This window comes from Manihot esculenta, chromosome 14 (assembly GCF_001659605.2).
Source record: "Manihot esculenta cultivar AM560-2 chromosome 14, M.esculenta_v8, whole genome shotgun sequence".
In the NCBI taxonomy this organism is placed as follows: domain Eukaryota; kingdom Viridiplantae; phylum Streptophyta; class Magnoliopsida; order Malpighiales; family Euphorbiaceae; genus Manihot; species Manihot esculenta.
Genome location: NC_035174.2, coordinates 3,703,672 through 3,723,620, shown reverse-complemented (window position 1 = coordinate 3,723,620; position 19,949 = coordinate 3,703,672). Strand labels below are relative to the sequence as shown.

Genomic DNA, 19,949 nt, shown 5'->3' with positions numbered 1-19,949 from the left:
GGCCTGCGGCTGCGGGCTTATCCTGTGGTCAGAATTGTTTTGCGACTTGTCGTTTCATGGTTTACCAATTACAACTTCCCAGCAACATTGCAGACGAATTGTCGTTCCCAGGCAACGGCCAAGGCCTCTTTAAACCAACACAGTTTCTTTTTCTTACACTAAAAACTTAACACTGTAATAATAGAAAAATAATATATTAATTTGGCTTTAATTTTTATATAAAGACATAACTTACAATTAATGGGATAAATTTAATATTAGTAACTTAAAAATTATTAATAATGTAATTATTTTTATTTATTGTAGAAAATAATAAATAAAATAGAAGTAAGCTTAAAATGTCATTTTAATAAACTTTAGAATTGTTTGAATAATAATCGTAAAAAATTATTTTTGTTATTAATTAATTAATTTTAGTTTTTCTCAAAATAATAAATATAATAATTATTCTTTAAAATGTTTTCCTTTATAGATAAATCTATTTAATTTAAGAGCAGTTGTCCAATTAACTTAAGACTAAGATTTTCTTTCTCTCATTTTTTTTAATTTTAAAAATGCATTTATTTTATTGCAATAAATAAAATTTTATTTTAGTAAACCTTAATAACGAATATGTTGTGGAGTGATAAGGTGGAGTGATGTGATAAGGTGGAGTGATAAGGTTGATTAGTTTTATTCCCCTGGAGTAATAAGGTTGGTTAGTTGAGGCTAGAGTATTTTCTTTCTGTAAATATATTTGGATGATTTAGTGATAAGGGTTCTTTGAGTAATTAGCTAGCTTACGTAAATATAGTCAGTTGCAGTCCGTGATTATTGCCTTACGTTTTGGATATTTGTTGCAAGCCTAGTTTATTTAAACTCAGGCTAGAGCTCATTTCGGAATCAAGTGAAAAACATTGAGAAAATAATATAAGCATTCGTTTTATTCAAACCTTTATTTTCTTCTTCTTCGTTTTATTCAAACCTTTATTTTCTTCTTGGTATCAGAGCAGGTTCAATCCGTTATCATGGCTTCTATCTCATTAAATGTAGCTAATTTCGTTACATTAAAACTCAAACAATCAAATTATCCATTATGGAGAGAACAAGTATTGAGTTTAGCTGAGAGCCAGGAATTATCCGATCATCTTGTGACAGGGTATCCTGCATCTCAGAAATTCGCTACTCCTCCAACACCTACTCCTGAAAATTACCAACCACAGCTCTCTGATGAGTTTAAGGCATGGCAAAAGTCTGACAGATTGCTTCGAGGGTGGATTTGTGGAACACTAAGTGAGGAATCTCTTGGACTTGTCATCGGCCTGGATACTGTTCATGCGGTATGGAGCGCTTTAAAAGACGCCTATGCGCAGGACTCACAGGAGAGGGAATTCACATTACGCCAACAATTGACTTACTTTCGGAAAGATGAGAGTAAAACAATTACAGAGCATCTTCGGCTATTCAAGGAAGTCTGCGACAGTCTTGCTGCAATTGGGAAAACGGTTCCAGACGAAGAAAAGGTTTTCTGTCTTTTGACTAGTTTAGGGCCCCAGTATGAAACATTTACAACAACGATGTTGAAACCACCGCGCCCTACCTACAACGAATTGGTATCGCAACTAAAAAATCATGATCAGCGTCGCAGTTGGTTCTCAAGCCAAACTGATTCCACCTTCGATCAAATCGCGCCTCACGTTGCCTTTTATGGCAACCAGCAAAGGCAGTCGGGATCTAATTCAAATCGTCAATCAGGGTTCAATTCTCAAGGACGAGGGTTTCAGGCACAACAGAATCGTAATCCGAATCAAGACAAGGGGATGTCCTCTTCTCAGTACCGATTCCCTTTTGGTAAGCTGAGGCGCATGACCCCTGCAGAACGAGAACTCTACAAAAATGAGGTTTGTCAGTACTGTGGAAAAGATGGGCATATTGCGAAAATCTGCTGGTGGATTCCAAAAGTTGCCGATGAAAAGGTTCCTCAAGCTCCAGCTGCTCTTACCCTTGACAATGGCGTCATGGATTCTGATTGGGTGGCAGATTCAGGTGCTTCACATCATATGACAGGTAACAAACAAATATTAAATTCTGTTAGTAAATATTATGGTTCTGATGCAATTGCAATTGGTAATGGAACTTTTTTACCCATAGATGGTGTTGGTGAAACATTTATAAATCAAAAAAATCAATTACCTGTCTCTAATGTTCTGTTAGTTCCAGAATTGAAACAAAATTTATTGTCTATTGGTCAATTAACAGATGATTATCCAATAAATTGTGAATTTTCTAATGTCTCTGTTCATATAAAGGATCGGAAAACGGGGCAGGTTCTTCTGTCCGGACCAAGGAAGCATAACTTGTATACCTTGTCTGGGATGCCAATGGCACATTTTTCAAATCGTTTTAGGACTGGTACAGCAGCTGTTTGGCATCAACGTCTTGGGCATCCTCAAGCTTCTGCTGTTTCTATTTTGTTTAATAAAAAGTTAATTGATGTAACTGGTTCTTTGCGTTCAAAGTTTCTTTGTGATAGTTGTCAGTTAGGCAAACTAAGTAAGCTTCCTTTTTGTACTTCAGATCATTCTAGTTCTGCCATTTTTGATAAAATTCATTGTGACTTGTGGGGGCCTGCACCAGTTGTGTCTTTTGCAAAGTTTAAATATTATGCTTGTTTGGTAGATGATTTTTCGAAATATTCATGGCTTATTCCTTTAAAGAAAAAATCTGATTTCTTTATTGCTTATGTAGCTTTTGAGAATTTTGTTCTTAGACAATTTGGGAAACAAATTAAAATCTTTCATTCTGACGGAGGTGGAGAATTTGTTAATACAAAATTGTCATCTCATTTTCTTGCAACTGGCATTAAACATCAGGTTTCTTGTCCTCACACACCAGAACAGATGGGCGCTGTTGAACGACGTCACCGTGTAATACGCGAATTAGGTATGACCATGATGTACCATAGTCATATGCCTCTGTGTATGTGGGTTGAGGCTTTTCAAACTGCAGTTTTTCTTCTTAACAGGTTACCTACTTCTGTTTTACATAATGAAACTCCATTTTTTATGCTGAATGGTATTAATTTTGATTATACCTCTTTGCGTGTGTTTGGTTCTAAGTGTTTTCCATATATTTGGGATAGCAAACGTAATAAATTTGATCCTAAGTCGTGTCTTTGTGTGTTTGTTGGCTATAGTGAAAAACACAAGGGCTATAAATGTTTTAATCCACGAACCAAAAAATTTATAATTTCCCGGCATGTTAGTTTTGATGAAGCTGTTTTTCCCTTCAAATCATTATCTTCTAATGTTGCACATGCTTTTGAAGTTATGAATCCATGGTTAGATAGTTTAAATACGGATGTTATTACTGGTGTTATGAGTACTTCCATTAATAATGTTTTATCTTCTGATTCTGCTCTGTTACAGCCTGAGCAAGGAGGTGTGTTGCCTTTACAAGCGGCAGCAGTAGAGAGTGAAGAACTAATATCTTCATCTTCTTTATTAGCTGCTGAAAATTCGGAGTCTCAAAATTCAATTGTTGTAGCGCCACACATTACTCAGTCTAGTCCTTTTGTTGCAGGAAACTCTTCACAAAGCCACGTCAGAAATGTTGATATTGATGAGGTTGTCCATGGTTCTATTTTTACAGCTGCAGGACCTGCACATGAAGATTTAACTGAGCCAACTGTAGTAGTTGACACTGAGGCAGCAGATTCAGTGTTGGGGCAAGGACAAACATCATTACCAGCTGATTCTTTGCCTAGAAATAAGCTGCCAGCAGCTTCGTTACACACAGCAGAACAACCAGCAGCAGCTCAGGTTGTTGATGTCCTTCCAGGTGATTTTTTACACGCTGATGAGCGCCCAGCACCTCTGTTACATACAGTAGAGCAACCAGCAGAAAGTTTGACGGTAGAAGCGCTTCAGACGGCTCCTCTATATGTTGATGGGCATCCAGAAACAAATGAACATGCTGTTGAACAATCAGTAGCAAGTGGTTCCGCTGAACAACAATTAGCAGTAGATGTGCATTTAGTGGAAGAGCCAGCAGTACCTGTGCAGGCTATAGAGCAACCAGTTGCAGCTCATCCATTAGGTCATCAAATGACTACAAGGTCTAAGTCAGGTATTGTGAAACCAAATCCTAAATATGCCTTGGCTGTTTCTATTTCTCCTACAATTCCACGGGAACCAAAGAATGTTAAAACTGCGTTAGCTCATTCTGGTTGGAAAAATGCTATGTTAGAAGAATATAATGCCTTGCTTCGTAATAATACTTGGGTTTTAGTTCCTAGAACAGCTGCTTTGCATGTCATAGGATGTAAATGGGTCTTTAAGGCAAAATTAAAACCTGATGGTTCTTTAGATCGTCTTAAAGCCCGACTTGTAGCAAAGGGTTTTCATCAAGTTGATGAAATGTCGAAACATGTTTAGTCACAAGAGCTCCTTGAGCAACACGCTCCCTTACATAATGATAGTCGAGTTCTATGTGTTTACTACGAGCATGAAACACTGGTTTTACAGTCAAATACAAAGCACTAAGATTATCGCCATAGAGAACTGGAGGTCGAGAAATAGGAATATGAAGGTCTGCCAGAATATAACTTAACCAAGTAAGCTCAGCAGCGGTATGCGCCATAGCCCGATATTCAGCCTCAGTACTGGACCGGGCCACAGTTGATTGTTTTTTGGCACACCAAGAGATTATATTAGAACCAAGAAATGTGCAGTAGCCAGTGGTAGAACGCCTAGTAGTTGGACAACCTGCCCAATCTGCATCTGAAAAAGCACATAAATCAAGTGAAGTATTTGCGGTAAGTGATAAACCAAAATGAATAGTCCCTTTCAAATATCGTAAAATGCGACGAACACATTTAAAATGTGCCATAGTTGGAGAATGCATAAATTGAGAAATGAAATTAACACTGTAAGAAAGATCTGGTCGAGTTAAAGTTAGATATTGCAAGGCACCAACAAGCCCGCGAAAAAAACTCGGATCAGCTACTGGAGTGTCATCTGACGTCAAATCCAACTTTTGAGCCATAGGCGTCGGCATGGGCTGACAATCTGTCATGAGAGCACGTTCTAAAATTGTATAGGCATAGTGTGTTTGAGATAGATGCATGCCGTCAGCCATAGTTTGAACCTCAATGCCCAAAAAATGATGAAGAGGTCCAAGATCTTTCATGGAAAACTCAGAACCGAGAACCTGTATAAATGATTGAACAAGAGCTAGAGAGGAACCAGTGAGCAGCATATCATCAACATAAACTAATAAAACTAAAATCCCAGCAGATGAATGCAAAACAAAAAGTGACGGATCAGCAAGACTACAAAAAAACCATAATTAATTAGAAAGGTACTAAGCCTATCAAACCAAGCGCGAGGCGCTTGTTTCAATCCATACAGAGCCCGTTGCAATTTACAAACATATGAAGGCTTGTTAGAATCTAACATACCTGGAGGTTGCTCCATAAAAATATCTTCAGCAATATAACCGTGCAAGAACGCATTTTTAACATCTAATTGACGAACCGGCCAATGTTTAATCAAAGCAATAGACAATATTAACCGAATAGTACCAGGCTTAATCACAGGAGAAAAAGTTTCAGTATAGTCAATTCCATCAAGTTGATGAAAACCCTTTGCTACAAGTCGGGCTTTAAGACGATCTAAAGAACCATCAGGTTTTAATTTTGCCTTAAAGACCCATTTACATCCTATGACATGCAAAGCAGCTGTTCTAGGAACTAAAACCCAAGTATTATTACGAAGCAAGGCATTATATTCTTCTAACATAGCATTTTTCCAACCAGAATGAGCTAACGCAGTTTTAACATTCTTTGGTTCCCGTGGAATTGTAGGAGAAATAGAAACAGCCAAGGCATATTTAGGATTTGGTTTCACAATACCTGACTTAGACCTTGTAGTCATTTGATGACCTAATGGATGAGCTGCAACTGGTTGCTCTATAGCCTGCACAGGTACTGCTGGCTCTTCCACTAAATGCACATCTACTGCTAATTGTTGTTCAGCGGAACCACTTGCTACTGATTGTTCAACAGCATGTTCATTTGTTTCTGGATGCTCATCAACATATAGAGGAGCCGTCTGAAGCGCTTCTACCGTCAAACTTTCTGCTGGTTGCTCTACTGTATGTAACAGAGGTGCTGGGCGCTCATCAGCGTGTAAAAAATCACCTGGAAGGACATCAACAACCTGAGCTGCTGCTGGTTGTTCTGCTGTGTGTAACGAAGCTGCTGGCAGCTTATTTCTAGGCAAAGAATCAGCTGGTAATGATGTTTGTCCTTGCCCCAACACTGAATCTGCTGCCTCAGTGTCAACTACTACAGTTGGCTCAGTTAAATCTTCATGTGCAGGTCCTGCAGCTGTAAAAATAGAACCATGGACAACCTCATCAATATCAACATTTCTGACGTGGCTTTGTGAAGAGTTTCCTGCAACAAAAGGACTAGACTGAGTAATGTGTGGCGCTACAACAATTGAATTTTGAGACTCCGAATTTTCAGCAGCTAATAAAGAAGATGAAGATATTAGTTCTTCACTCTCTACTGCTGCCGCTTGTAAAGGCAACACACCTCCTTGCTCAGGCTGTAACAGAGCAGAATCAGAAGATAAAACATTATTAATGGAAGTACTCATAACACCAGTAATAACATCCGTATTTAAACTATCTAACCATGGATTCATAACTTCAAAAGCATGTGCAACATTAGAAGATAATGATTTGAAGGGAAAAACAGCTTCATCAAAACTAACATGCCGGGAAATTATAAATTTTTTGGTTCGTGGATTAAAACATTTATAGCCCTTGTGTTTTTCACTATAGCCAACAAACACACAAAGACACGACTTAGGATCAAATTTATTACGTTTGCTATCCCAAATATATGGAAAACACTTAGAACCAAACACACGCAAAGAGGTATAATCAAAATTAATACCATTCAGCATAAAAAATGGAGTTTCATTATGTAAAACAGAAGTAGGTAACCTGTTAAGAAGAAAAACTGCAGTTTGAAAAGCCTCAACCCACATACACAGAGGCATATGACTATGGTACATCATGGTCATACCTAATTCGCGTATTACACGGTGACGTCGTTCAACAGCGCCCATCTGTTCTGGTGTGTGAGGACAAGAAACCTGATGTTTAATGCCAGTTGCAAGAAAATGAGATGACAATTTTGTATTAACAAATTCTCCACCTCCGTCAGAATGAAAGATTTTAATTTGTTTCCCAAATTGTCTAAGAACAAAATTCTCAAAAGCTACATAAGCAATAAAGAAATCAGATTTTTTCTTTAAAGGAATAAGCCATGAATATTTCGAAAAATCATCTACCAAACAAGCATAATATTTAAACTTTGCAAAAGACACAACTGGTGCAGGCCCCCACAAGTCACAATGAATTTTATCAAAAATGGCAGAACTAGAATGATCTGAAGTACAAAAAGGAAGCTTACTTAGTTTGCCTAACTGACAACTATCACAAAGAAACTTTGAACGCAAAGAACCAGTTACATCAATTAACTTTTTATTAAACAAAATAGAAACAGCAGAAGCTTGAGGATGCCCAAGACGTTGATGCCAAACAGCTGCTGTACCAGTCCTAAAACGATTTGAAAAATGTGCCATTGGCATCCCAGACAAGGTATACAAGTTATGCTTCCTTGGTCCGGACAGAAGAACCTGCCCCGTTTTCCGATCCTTTATATGAACAGAGACATTAGAAAATTCACAATTTATTGGATAATCATCTGTTAATTGACCAATAGACAATAAATTTTGTTTCAATTCTGGAACTAACAGAACATTAGAGACAGGTAATTGATTTTTTTGATTTATAAATGTTTCACCAACACCATCTATGGGTAAAAAAGTTCCATTACCAATTGCAATTGCATCAGAACCATAATATTTACTAACAGAATTTAATATTTGTTTGTTACCTGTCATATGATGTGAAGCACCTGAATCTGCCACCCAATCAGAATCCATGACGCCATTGTCAAGGGTAAGAGCAGCTGGAGCTTGAGGAACCTTTTCATCGGCAACTTTTGGAATCCACCAGCAGATTTTCGCAATATGCCCATCTTTTCCACAGTACTGACAAACCTCATTTTTGTAGAGTTCTCGTTCTGCAGGGGTCATGCGCCTCAGCTTACCAAAAGGGAATCGGTACTGAGAAGAGGACATCCCCTTGTCTTGATTCGGATTACGATTCTGTTGTGCCTGAAACCCTCGTCCTTGAGAATTGAACCCTGATTGACGATTTGAATTAGATCCCGACTGCCTTTGCTGGTTGCCATAAAAGGCAACGTGAGGCGCGATTTGATCGAAGGTGGAATCAGTTTGGCTTGAGAACCAACTGCGACGCTGATCATGATTTTTTAGTTGCGATACCAATTCGTTGTAGGTAGGGCGCGGTGGTTTCAACATCGTTGTTGTAAATGTTTCATACTGGGGCCCTAAACTAGTCAAAAGACAGAAAACCTTTTCTTCGTCTGGAACCGTTTTCCCAATTGCAGCAAGACTGTCGCAGACTTCCTTGAATAGCCGAAGATGCTCTGTAATTGTTTTACTCTCATCTTTCCGAAAGTAAGTCAATTGTTGGCGTAATGTGAATTCCCTCTCCTGTGAGTCCTGCGCATAGGCGTCTTTTAAAGCGCTCCATACCGCATGAACAGTATCCAGGCCGATGACAAGTCCAAGAGATTCCTCACTTAGTGTTCCACAAATCCACCCTCGAAGCAATCTGTCAGACTTTTGCCATGCCTTAAACTCATCAGAGAGCTGTGGTTGGTAATTTTCAGGAGTAGGTGTTGGAGGAGTAGCGAATTTCTGAGATGCAGGATACCCTGTCACAAGATGATCGGATAATTCCTGGCTCTCAGCTAAACTCAATACTTGTTCTCTCCATAATGGATAATTTGATTGTTTGAGTTTTAATGTAACGAAATTAGCTACATTTAATGAGATAGAAGCCATGATAACGGATTGAACCTGCTCTGATACCAAGAAGAAAATAAAGGTTTGAATAAAACGAAGAAGAAGAAAATAAAGGTTTGAATAAAACGAATGCTTATATTATTTTCTCAATGTTTTTCACTTGATTCCGAAATGAGCTCTAGCCTGAGTTTAAATAAACTAGGCTTGCAACAAATATCCAAAACGTAAGGCAATAATCACGGACTGCAACTGACTATATTTACGTAAGCTAGCTAATTACTCAAAGAACCCTTATCACTAAATCATCCAAATATATTTATAGAAAGAAAATACTCTAGCCTCAACTAACCAACCTTATTACTCCAGGGGAATAAAACTAATCAACCTTATCACTCCACCTTATCACATCACTCCACCTTATCACTCCACAACATATTCGTTATTACCTTATGTAATTCTTGAAATTTTACATAGTTTCAGTTTAATTAATTATTTTAATTGGATATTTAACTGATAAAAATGATTACAAATACTTTCCTACATTACTAATTAGTCAATTATTTTTTATATAGTTTAATAATATTTATTTTATTATTTAATTTACAAAAAATATACACAACAAGAGTAAAAATTTAAAAATGTACTAAACCAATTAAAGAATTAAAATTATATACTTAATAATTAAAGTAGAAATAAAATATGTTTTATATGAGAGATTCACGAGAGAGCTAAAATATAATTGCTTATTTATTTTGATAAAGTATCAAATATTGTAATAATATTTAAATTGAAGTTAAATAATTTTATAAAAAAATTATTAATTTTTTTAAACTATGAAAAATAAATAAAGTTAAGTTATTAAATTAAATATATTTATTTTGACTTGTAAATGAAAATTATATTAAATTAATTTTATTATAAAAAATAACATAAACTCATCCATCGATATTACTGCCACTTTAATGATAATAAATATTTCAGATAAAATTTTATTACATTCGAAATTAAAAAACTGAAGATGAAAGTTAGTCGGTTGAGATACAAATTAACCAGTAAGGCACCGTATGATGCTGTAGCCAGAATTATAATTTTTTTAAATAATTTTATTAATTAAAAAGTTTATTATAAAATTTTAAAAAATAAAATTTACGTAACATGAGTATTAATAGATTAAAAAAGTAAAAAAACTAATATATAAAAACTGTTGTAGGCAGTTTTTTGTGTTGGTATATATAATTTATTTTAATTAAAAAAAGTTTAATATAGTAATTGAATTATGTTTAATCAAATTATATTATTTATTATCTATTAATAATACACATATTTGTGTAATTTTAGTATTTTAATACACTTCTTCTTCTCCTGATCCTCCTTCTTCTGTGTTGGGATGGAGTGAATACTGTTTGGTTAAGTTTTTTTACTTAAAGGGTAGTTTAGTCATTTTCATTAAAATAAATGAAAGATTAACTGAAAATTTGATGGTAAAAACTATTTTGCAGTTTTTTTAAATGTGAATGATTAAATTGAAGATTTTTTAAAACAGAGGGACGAAAAGTTGTATTTCATTAAATCAGAGGAACTAAATTGCAGTTTACCCTATATTTTAATGTTTACCCTATATTTTAATATTGGATCTACATCAATAATCCTCTTTCCGGTGATAGAATCATTAGGTTTGATACTAGATAATTTCCTTTAACAAACTTATCGCCTTGTAGATTTCTGGTGACAAAATGCTTGTAGATTTCTGGTGACAAAATACCTTGGTAATTCTTTTTGACGAACTTGTTGTTTTACAAGAATCTAGTAACGAATCGTCTTGGTGGTTTTATTTGACGAACTTATTGTTTTGTGAGATTCTGGCAATGAATCACTTTGGTTTGTTCCTTTTGACGAACTTGTTGTCTTGCAAAATCACTTTGATGAACTTATCACCTTATAGAATTCTAGTGATGATTCGCCTTATAGAATTCTAGTGATGATTTGCCTTGGCGTTCCCTTTCACAAACTTGTCAGCTTGTGGGATCTCTTTGATGGTTTCCTTTGATGAACTTGTCGTCTAGTATTAGATGGAGTTTGATTATGGAGATTGTGAACTCTCTATATAGTCTATTAAATAGAGTTTGAATATTGTTAAAAGTGTATAAGATGTTAAAATTATATTTAAGGCATAACATGAAATCTTATATAAGATAGAATATGAAATCTTAGATAAGATATGATATGAAATCTTATCGGATAAATATAATATTATGATATGAATGATATTTTATTGTAATTAGAATTCAACCACTTTAATAGGAATTATTATAGATATCTGAATAATTAATGTGATTTAAATTATTGATATTTATATTTAATATATTTTAATATTAGATTTGGAAAATTAATGATATATATATAGATATTTAAATGAGATTGAAAATATTAAATAATTTTTTAGGAATAGGCTAAATTTAACATACAAGCTAACCACAAAACATAATCTCTCCATCTCAAATTCAGGGGCCCAAAACAAGAGCTGAGGATCTCCATATAACAGATGTAGGAGAAATTTTACGATATAAATAATTGTATACATTAGAATTTTATTATATTATTAATCATCGTAGATTACATTGTTATCAATAGTCAACAGAGAACAATGGGTAGCAGATTTGACAATCACTATCCTCGATCTAAGTGCTCAAGTTTTGGTTAGTCTGTGTGCAAATATCTTTAAAAAATTGATTTGGATTGTGTTTATCTTAATTAGACGTACGGTTTAAAAATAAGTTTATCTATTTGTTATAACAAATTATTTTTAATATTATTATTATTTTAGGGAAAAGTTATGTTGAGGTTAGGTTAGGTTAGGATAAAAATGAGTGTGAAACTCATTTGGCACAAAAATGAAAAAGTGTAAAATGCGTGAAACTTAGTCTGGGAAAAAAATATAATAAAAATTGCAATTAATTTCCCAATAACTAATTAAAAATTAGAATGTTATATTTATAAGAGTGTCCCAAACTAATTACTACCTAATTGGCTGTGATCGATCTGGACGAGGCTAAATATCTCCTAATCCATCTAAAATTCTACAACCATTAAAAATAGTTCTGCACTCGTCTATGACTGATCGATTCATCAACTCCCTTTCTACAATCTGAAGAAACTATGGATTTTTGCAGGGGCATGCATATCTCAAAAGATCACAGCAGTAGCAGCTACCTTGCTGCTATCTTCGGTCTTTTGTTTGTTGGCTGTGTCTATGTGCTCATCGCCAACCCAGATAGATCCAATACTTTTGTTGCTTTCCGAGATTATATTTCGCAACCCTCTACGGCGGTATGCACCTTTAATTTCTTTCTCTTAAATATTTCTTCTTTCTTTTGTTCGTTAGTTGTGTCCCTTTTGCTATTTTGTATACATCGCAGGACAATGGGAGTAGCCCTCTTCATATAGATGCCCTTGAAGCAGCTTTGGCCGCGACATCAACAGCTAACAAGACGCTGATAATTGCGATGGTGAACAAGGCCTACGTAGAGGGTGATAAGCCAATGCTAGACATGTTCTTGGATAGCTTTTGGCTTGGGGAAGACACTAGAGATTTAGTGAATCATCTTCTGCTTGTTACTGTGGATCAAACGTCCTTTGAACGGTGCAATTTTCTCCGGCTTCATTGCTATAAACTAGAAACTGATGGTGTAGCTTTCGACGGAGAGGAAGTTTACATGTCCGATGATTTTATCAAGATGATGTGGAGAAGAACTCTGTTTCTCAGTGACGTGCTAAAGAGGGGCTACAACTTTATTTTTACGGTACCTAACAATGAATCATGGGTTCAAATACATATAAGAATTCATTTTATTTATAATTTTATCCATGCAATTACGTGAATTATTATTTTTTTGACAGGATACTGATGTACTGTGGCTAAGGAACCCGTTTCCAAGGCTGAGCCTAAACGAGAGCACAGATCTTCAGATCAGCACCGATGAGTTCAACGGCGATGAGTGGTCAGAAGGCAACCCGATAAACACCGGGTTTTACATGGTAAGATCCAACAACAAAACCATTTCATTGTTCGAGTCATGGTATGCAAGGAAAAACAGCTCCGCCGGACAGAAAGAGCAAGATGTTTTAGACAGAATGATGCATGAAGGAGTGTTCAGAAAGCTAGAGCTTAGAGTGAGGTTCTTGGATACCCTCTATTTTAGTGGCTTCTGCCAAGATAGCAGGGACATCAGGGCTGTTTCCACCGTTCATGCCAATTGTTGCCGGACGATTAGTGCCAAAATTGCTGATCTAACAGTTGTTATCCAAAGTTGGAAGACACTCAAGAGCTCTCCCTCTCCCTCTGCCAATGTCACATCCACATTTGGAAGGTTGAAACATGTAGCCTGCAGGGAATCTTGGAAAAATTTGTGACTTTATTTTATTTATTTTTTCAAATTATACAGCATCATATTTTTGACATAGAAATGATTGAGATGTATAAATTGGAATTAAATTTATCTGTGCAAGTTCAACGGAAGGGAAATATATATATAACATAATACACTACAAGAAATTTCATAATTACCAACGGACAATTCCGTTGGTAATTACTGAAATTCCGTTGGTGAAACGGATCACCAACGGATCTATGACGGACTAAGTCCGTCGGGAAAATCCTCGTTGGTAATTTTCCGTTGGTGACAGTGACGGATCACCAACGGAATTTTCCGTTGGTGACAGTGACGGATCACCAACGGAATTTTTCGTTGGTGACAGTGACGGATCACCAACGGAATTTTCCGTTGGTGACAGTGACGGATCACCAACGGAATTTTCCGTTGGTGACAGTGACGGATCACCAACGGAAAATCCGTTGGTGACAGTGACGGATCACCAACGGAAAATCCGTTGGTGACAGTGACGGATCACCAACGGAAAATCCGTTGGTGACAGTGACGGATCACCAACGGAAAATCCGTTGGTGACAGTGACGGATCACCAACGGAAATTCCGTTGGTGACAGTGACGGATCACCAACGGAAATTCCGTTGGTGACAGTGACGGATCACCAACGGAATTTTCCGTTGGTGACAGTGACGGATGTTTGGTTACTAATCCGTTAGTGAATAAAAATACAGAATTACACATCCCTACCCCTACCCCTGCCCTGTAACTGTACATCCATATACATCCATCTGCACCCTGTATATTCATATACATTCACATCCACAATCATATACATCCACATTCATCTATATCCTGTACACTCATATACATGCATCTGTACCCTGTACATTCATATACATCCATTTGTATATTCATATAATAAAAATACTATAAACAGACAAAACTAAATTACTCATTAAAATATATAAAGAACGTAATGAATTTGTACTACAATTATATGTTGGAAAAAAATTTATAAAGTGGTCATAACAAAATGTACATACTAAACTAAACTAGCTAGCTCATCATCTGTATCATCATCACTATCTGTATGATGATCACCAATGGCAGGAGCATCATCACGCCGCTGCTGTGGAGACGGAGCTGGAGGTGGCGTAGGACCAGATGTCTGAGTGGATGTCCCAATACCCTGTTGTGCCATCATCCTATGCATAAACGTCTGCAACTCGTCCAGCCTTGTGGTGATTCGACTATTCTCTGTCTCTAGCCGATCAATTTTATTCTGCATCCTGTTCATTGTTTCAATTGTAGGAGGATCCACTGGGGGTGCAGACGTGTATGATGCAGAACAATGAGCTGGCTCATGAAAATATGCTGAGGCCTGGGACCCTAACCCATAAACTCGACTCTTTTTCTGTCCACCAACCGCTTCGTAGTACAGTTGGGCCTCATTTATGGGCGTTGGTTCATTGCTTCCCTCCTGTTGATGTGTAGCAGCCTCCTTCAGCTCTACGTATTTATCCTGCATTATAATTTTAAAGTAACATATAAGTAAAACAATTTACATCAATCAAAATTGTTAATAACTACATTTAAGATGAACTTACATAAATAGCTTTTGATCTGGCATCAACAAACTCCTCCGTCCCCTTTCTCTTATGTGTGGCCTCAAAAAGCTCATGCGGATGTGGTTCTCTGCCTAGTCTTTCCCTCTGTTACCAATTATAAGAATTGTAGCATTTGTCATCGAACCAAAATATTTATAAGAAGATAATTATAAAATAAAAGTTATAAGAAATACCATCCTCCGCTGGTGGGTGTACTGTGAAATAGAACCGCATGCGTGCCTGGAAATGCCAGATCCTGAACCTCCAGCCTCACTGCGCCTATTGGCAGAAAACTTCTCACACTTCTCTTTGTATTCAGAAGTGTTCCAAGTTTCCTGCCACTTCCTCAAAACATAATCAGGGGTTGCAAGATTCTTCGCCTTTCCTTTCCGGATTTCCCACATTAAGCCCCTGTATCGCTCAGCGGCTTTTTTCTGCCAGGCAATTTTTACCAAGCTCTCAATTGCTTGGTCCCATAGAAAGTATTTCTGCAAAAAGATTACATTTTATGATTAGATAGTAATTAAACAGTTAAAAAATAGATGATAAACTTTTTGGGATAAATTAAATATGCTTCACCTTGAATTCCTGCCAATAAAACTCCTTGGTTTCATTGGGCACAGTCTTCCAACAGTGGCCTTCCTCTACCAATCTTTCTTTCACTATCAGAGTTATCCTGCGGCTGCACATCTCCGACGGATGCAAACTACATGAACAAGATAATTTTAGAGTAAGTAAATGGTAACATTTAAAATATTGTAAATTAATAAACAATTAATTATTACTTGTTGTTAATGAGTGAAATAGTCTGTCTGAATGACTGTGTTCCGCCTACAGCAGTGGTCGATGCAGCTGATGCTGGAGCTGATGCAGGAGCAGATGATGGAGTAGATGCTGATGCAGATCCTGTCCCTCTAGCGGATGCAGTACCAGAAGGGGATGCAGAATGAGGTGAATGTGTATGTGATACCGGTGGTCGTGGAGCTGCAGGAGGGTGGTGAGGATGTAAACTGTGACGGTGAGGTGGTGGAAGGGGACGGGGAAGCTGTGCATCGGCAGATGGTGCAACTGGTGTATATGATCGATCTATATGAGATGGCTGTACACTGGATGCAAGTGGAACCCATATCTGAAGTTCCGTATCCCCAAGTCCCGTCGGTGCCCGTGGTATATGAGCCTCATGCTCATGTCCGTCATCTCTATTCGCGTCCTCTTGACTTGCACTTGCAGGAAGTTGAACCCGTCCTCTGGCCTTGCTAACCCTTCCACGTCCCCTCATCTGTGAATAAACAAAAAATGTCATAGTCAAAAATAATATAAAGTTCATAAACATTATATTAAATATATACAAATGTATTAAGGTACTCACTGAGTAATAAAAGAAATTTACAACTCCAAACTTCTTTAGTATATAGATGAATTTAGTCTGATTCATATGAATTGTACTCATTATCACCGTCTGCATCTGCATCAGAGTCAGGGTCACTAAGGAATTCGTCTTCATCTGTCGAAACGTCATCATGAATCTCAGTCATTCCTTCGCTAGGATCATTGAGGCAGTGTTGTTGATTAATATCATCGATATTTACTTCAGCATATTCTATGTCATCTTCTTGAAAAGGTTCATATGTCTTTGAAGACGTTTGAGATAGTTCAACAACGGGTCTACCTTTAACTTTCATCACAGCCCACCAATCATTTTTGTCACGACGCTTGCTCGGGTATGAAGCATAAACGACTTGTGTTGCCTGAGAGGCCAATACAAATGGCTCGTACTTACTGTATCTACGCTTATTGTTAATATCAACAATTCTATACTGTCGGTGCACCTTGGTGCCCGTATTTGGTGTTGGATCAAACCAGTCACATTTGAAAAGTACAGTCCGCTTAATTGGTAGCCCTGGATACTCCAATCGCAACACCTCGACCAACTGTCCATAGTAGTCACTTTCTTCAGAACTGTAATTACTCCCTTTTATACATACACCAAAATTCATTGAATTACTACTTGAATTTCCATTGATTGTGTTGAATTTACATCCATTAACACAATACCCATTAAAAGTGGTGACACTTCTGAGTGGTCCCTTCGCCACATCTTGCATAAGCTGATTTTGTACATTGTTTGGCGATTCATGGGCATACTTGTAAAACCATTTGACAAAGTCCCTCTCTAGTTTTTCATCAACAGCTGCATCTGTGATATTTGGTTGTGTCGACTTTACTCGCTCCACATAAATACTATATATACAAAGAAACAAGTAATGTTTAACAATAATGTACAATATAAGAGGTATTTGACTATTAGTATAACTACCAATACTTACTCAATATATGTTTTCACCTCTGGACAATTTAATAGAATATATGTTTGAGCGGCTTGGATTTCATCTTCAGTCATATATCTGGATTTTCCTTTTCCGATAGTTCTACCTGTGCATTTGAATATGCTTAATTTACCTGGTATGTCATCATCAGATACAAATTCATGCAAGTTGCGTGGAACCTTTCGATGTTTGGTCATTACATGTGCTTCAAAGTAGTGAGCAGAAAATGCACTTGCTTCTTCTACCAAGTAAGCATTGCATATTGAACCTTCAACCCTTGCTTTATTTTTAACATTGTTCTTTAACTTTCTCAAGTACCTAGTGTGTGGAAACAAAAATTATATATGTTTACTAAGTAATTCATCATGGTAAGGAGTGAAAGTAAATATTAAGTACGTGTACCTCTCAAATGGGTACATCCACCGATATTGTACTGGTCCTGCAATTAATGCCTCATATGCAAGGTGTACTGGTAAATGTTCCATTGAATCAAACAGACTTGGAGGAAAAACTCGTTCAAGCTTACAAAGGATCACAGGAATTTGTTCATGTAACCGTTGCATGTCCCAATTAGTAAGTGTAGTTGAGGTGAGTTCTCTAAAGAAATTGCTAAGCTCTGTTATTGGTTGCCAAACATTATTTGGTAAGAACTCTCTGAGAGCTATAGGAAGAATTCGTTGCATGAAAACATGACAGTCGTGGCTTTTCATACCAAAAAGTCTAAGCTTCCGACTATCAACACATCTCCCTAGATTGGAAACAAATCCGTCAGGGAATTTGAGTGTTTTAAGCCAATCACACAGTATCACCTTCGATTGGTTATCCAAACAATAACATGCTTTTGGATATTTCCCGCTAATTGGATCTTTCTTCAATTCTGGTCTCCTGCATATTTCATTTAAATCTTCCCTTGATTTGATATTGTCCTTTGTCTTCCCCTCCACATTCATAACTGTATTAAAAATATTTTCAAATACATTCTTTTCAATGTGCATGACATCAAGATTGTGGCGAATCAAATTTGAAGACCAATATGGCAAATCCCATAATATGCTCCGCTTACGCCAACCAGTTATCTTTGAAAGTCGACAATTTATTTCATGACTGTCAATGTCTGTAACCCGCCTCAACCCAATTTGCTCAATTTCTTTTAGCAAGTATTCCCCAGTTCTAATTGGCGGTGGTGACTTCGATACACATTTGTTTTTAATAAAAGATGTCTTGTTTCGACGGAAAGGGTGGTCGTCAGGCAAGAACTTCCGATGACTGTCAAACCATGTTTGTTTACCCCCCTTTCATAATGTAAAAGCATCTGTGTTTTCCATACAGTAGGGACATGCAGTGCGTCCTGCAGTGCTCCACCCTGAGAGCATTGAATAAGCAGGGAAGTCACTTATAGTCCAAATTAATGCAGCACGCATAGTAAAATTGTTCTGTTGGAAAGCATCGTAAGTATTAACACCAGTTGCCCAAAGTTCTTTCAATTCTTGCACTAATGGCTGCATGTACACATCAAGCTTCTCTTTCGGATTCTTGGGACCAGGTATTATAATTGTCAGGAACATGTACTCATCTTTCATACACATACCTGGTGGCAAATTGTATGGAGTTAGTATTACTGGCCATGAAGAATACTGTTGCCCAGATTGACCGAATGGTTGAAATCCATCAGTGCAAAGGCCAAGTCTGACATTTCGGGCCTCCAGTGCGAAGGTTGGATGAGTTTGGTTGAAATGCTTCCAAGCAAGAGCATCTGAACAGTGGCGCATCACCCCGTTCTCAGTTGCATGGTCATTGTGCCAAGTCATATACTTAGCTGTAACACATGACGCATAAAGTCTTTGCAAACGTGGTGTAATGGGGAAGTAATACATCTTTTTGTATGGTATTTGACTCTTCCCTTTCCCCAAGTTGTGCTTCAGGCGTTTGAACCTTCCATGGTCACAAAATTTGCATCGTGTAAGTTCTTTATCATTTTCCCAAAAAATCATACAACCATTCGCACAACAGTGTATCTTTTGTACAGGAAGCCCCAATCCTCGGACTAGTCTCTTTGTTGAGTAAAAGCTGTCCGTCATGACATTGTCACTCGGTAACATCTCCTTCATGAGTTCACAAATCTGATCAAAACACTGTTCTGAGAAATGATGTTCCGCCTTCAGATTTAATAAACGTGAAACAGCTGATAACTGGGAGTGAGTTTCACAGCCAGGCCATAGTTGTTGCTTAGATGCATTTAACATATCATACAGTTTCTGTGCAGCCGAGTTTGGCATCTCATATGTATCATTATGCATTACATGACAGCTTGTTGCATCCATGACCATGTCCTCAAAACGATTGAAATTTGGGCGATTAACACTGTCAGAACCATAAGACATGTCTAAATCTGTATCACCATATCCGTCATGCACTTCAGTTTCACCGTGCAAATACCAAACAAGGTAATTTTGAACAAAACCATGCTTCATTAAATGATATTTAACTGTATTTTCATCTTGAAAGCTACGGTTCTGGCACTTAAATCGATTACAAGGACAGCGGATCTGATCGCCATTTAAATATTCTGTGCAGGTCTTAGCTTTCTCTAGAAATTCATTGATACCCTCTAAATATCTGGGATTCAGTAAACCGTCTATGAGACGAGCATACATCCAACTTCGTTCAGCAGTCAT

At 37.0% G+C, this 19,949-nt stretch overlaps 3 protein-coding genes across 3 annotated transcripts; 1 reads left to right on the top strand and 2 right to left on the bottom strand.

The window, feature by feature from the left end:
- The first annotated feature begins 12,001 nt into the window (after nt 1–12,001).
- LOC110630867 (uncharacterized protein At1g28695) lies at nt 12,002–13,409 on the top strand. The gene is made up of 3 exons (XM_021778492.1): nt 12,002–12,331; nt 12,382–12,754; nt 12,852–13,409. Exons 1-3 carry the CDS (start codon nt 12,111–12,113, stop codon nt 13,362–13,364), a joined length of 1,107 nt encoding a protein of 368 aa, XP_021634184.1. The 5' UTR covers nt 12,002–12,110; the 3' UTR covers nt 13,365–13,409.
- Nucleotides 13,410–14,382: 973 nt separating this feature from the next.
- LOC122721745 lies at nt 14,383–16,250 on the bottom strand. Its single transcript, XM_043950392.1, has 5 exons — nt 15,733–16,250; nt 15,527–15,653; nt 15,142–15,435; nt 14,948–15,052; nt 14,383–14,862 (listed from the first exon to the last, which is right to left on the bottom strand). Exons 1-5 carry the CDS (start codon nt 16,248–16,250, stop codon nt 14,383–14,385), a joined length of 1,524 nt encoding a protein of 507 aa, XP_043806327.1.
- A 2,319-nt stretch (nt 16,251–18,569) lies between these two features.
- Nucleotides 18,570–19,949, bottom strand: LOC122721744. Its single transcript, XM_043950391.1, has one exon. It carries the CDS (start codon nt 19,947–19,949, stop codon nt 18,570–18,572), a length of 1,380 nt encoding a protein of 459 aa, XP_043806326.1.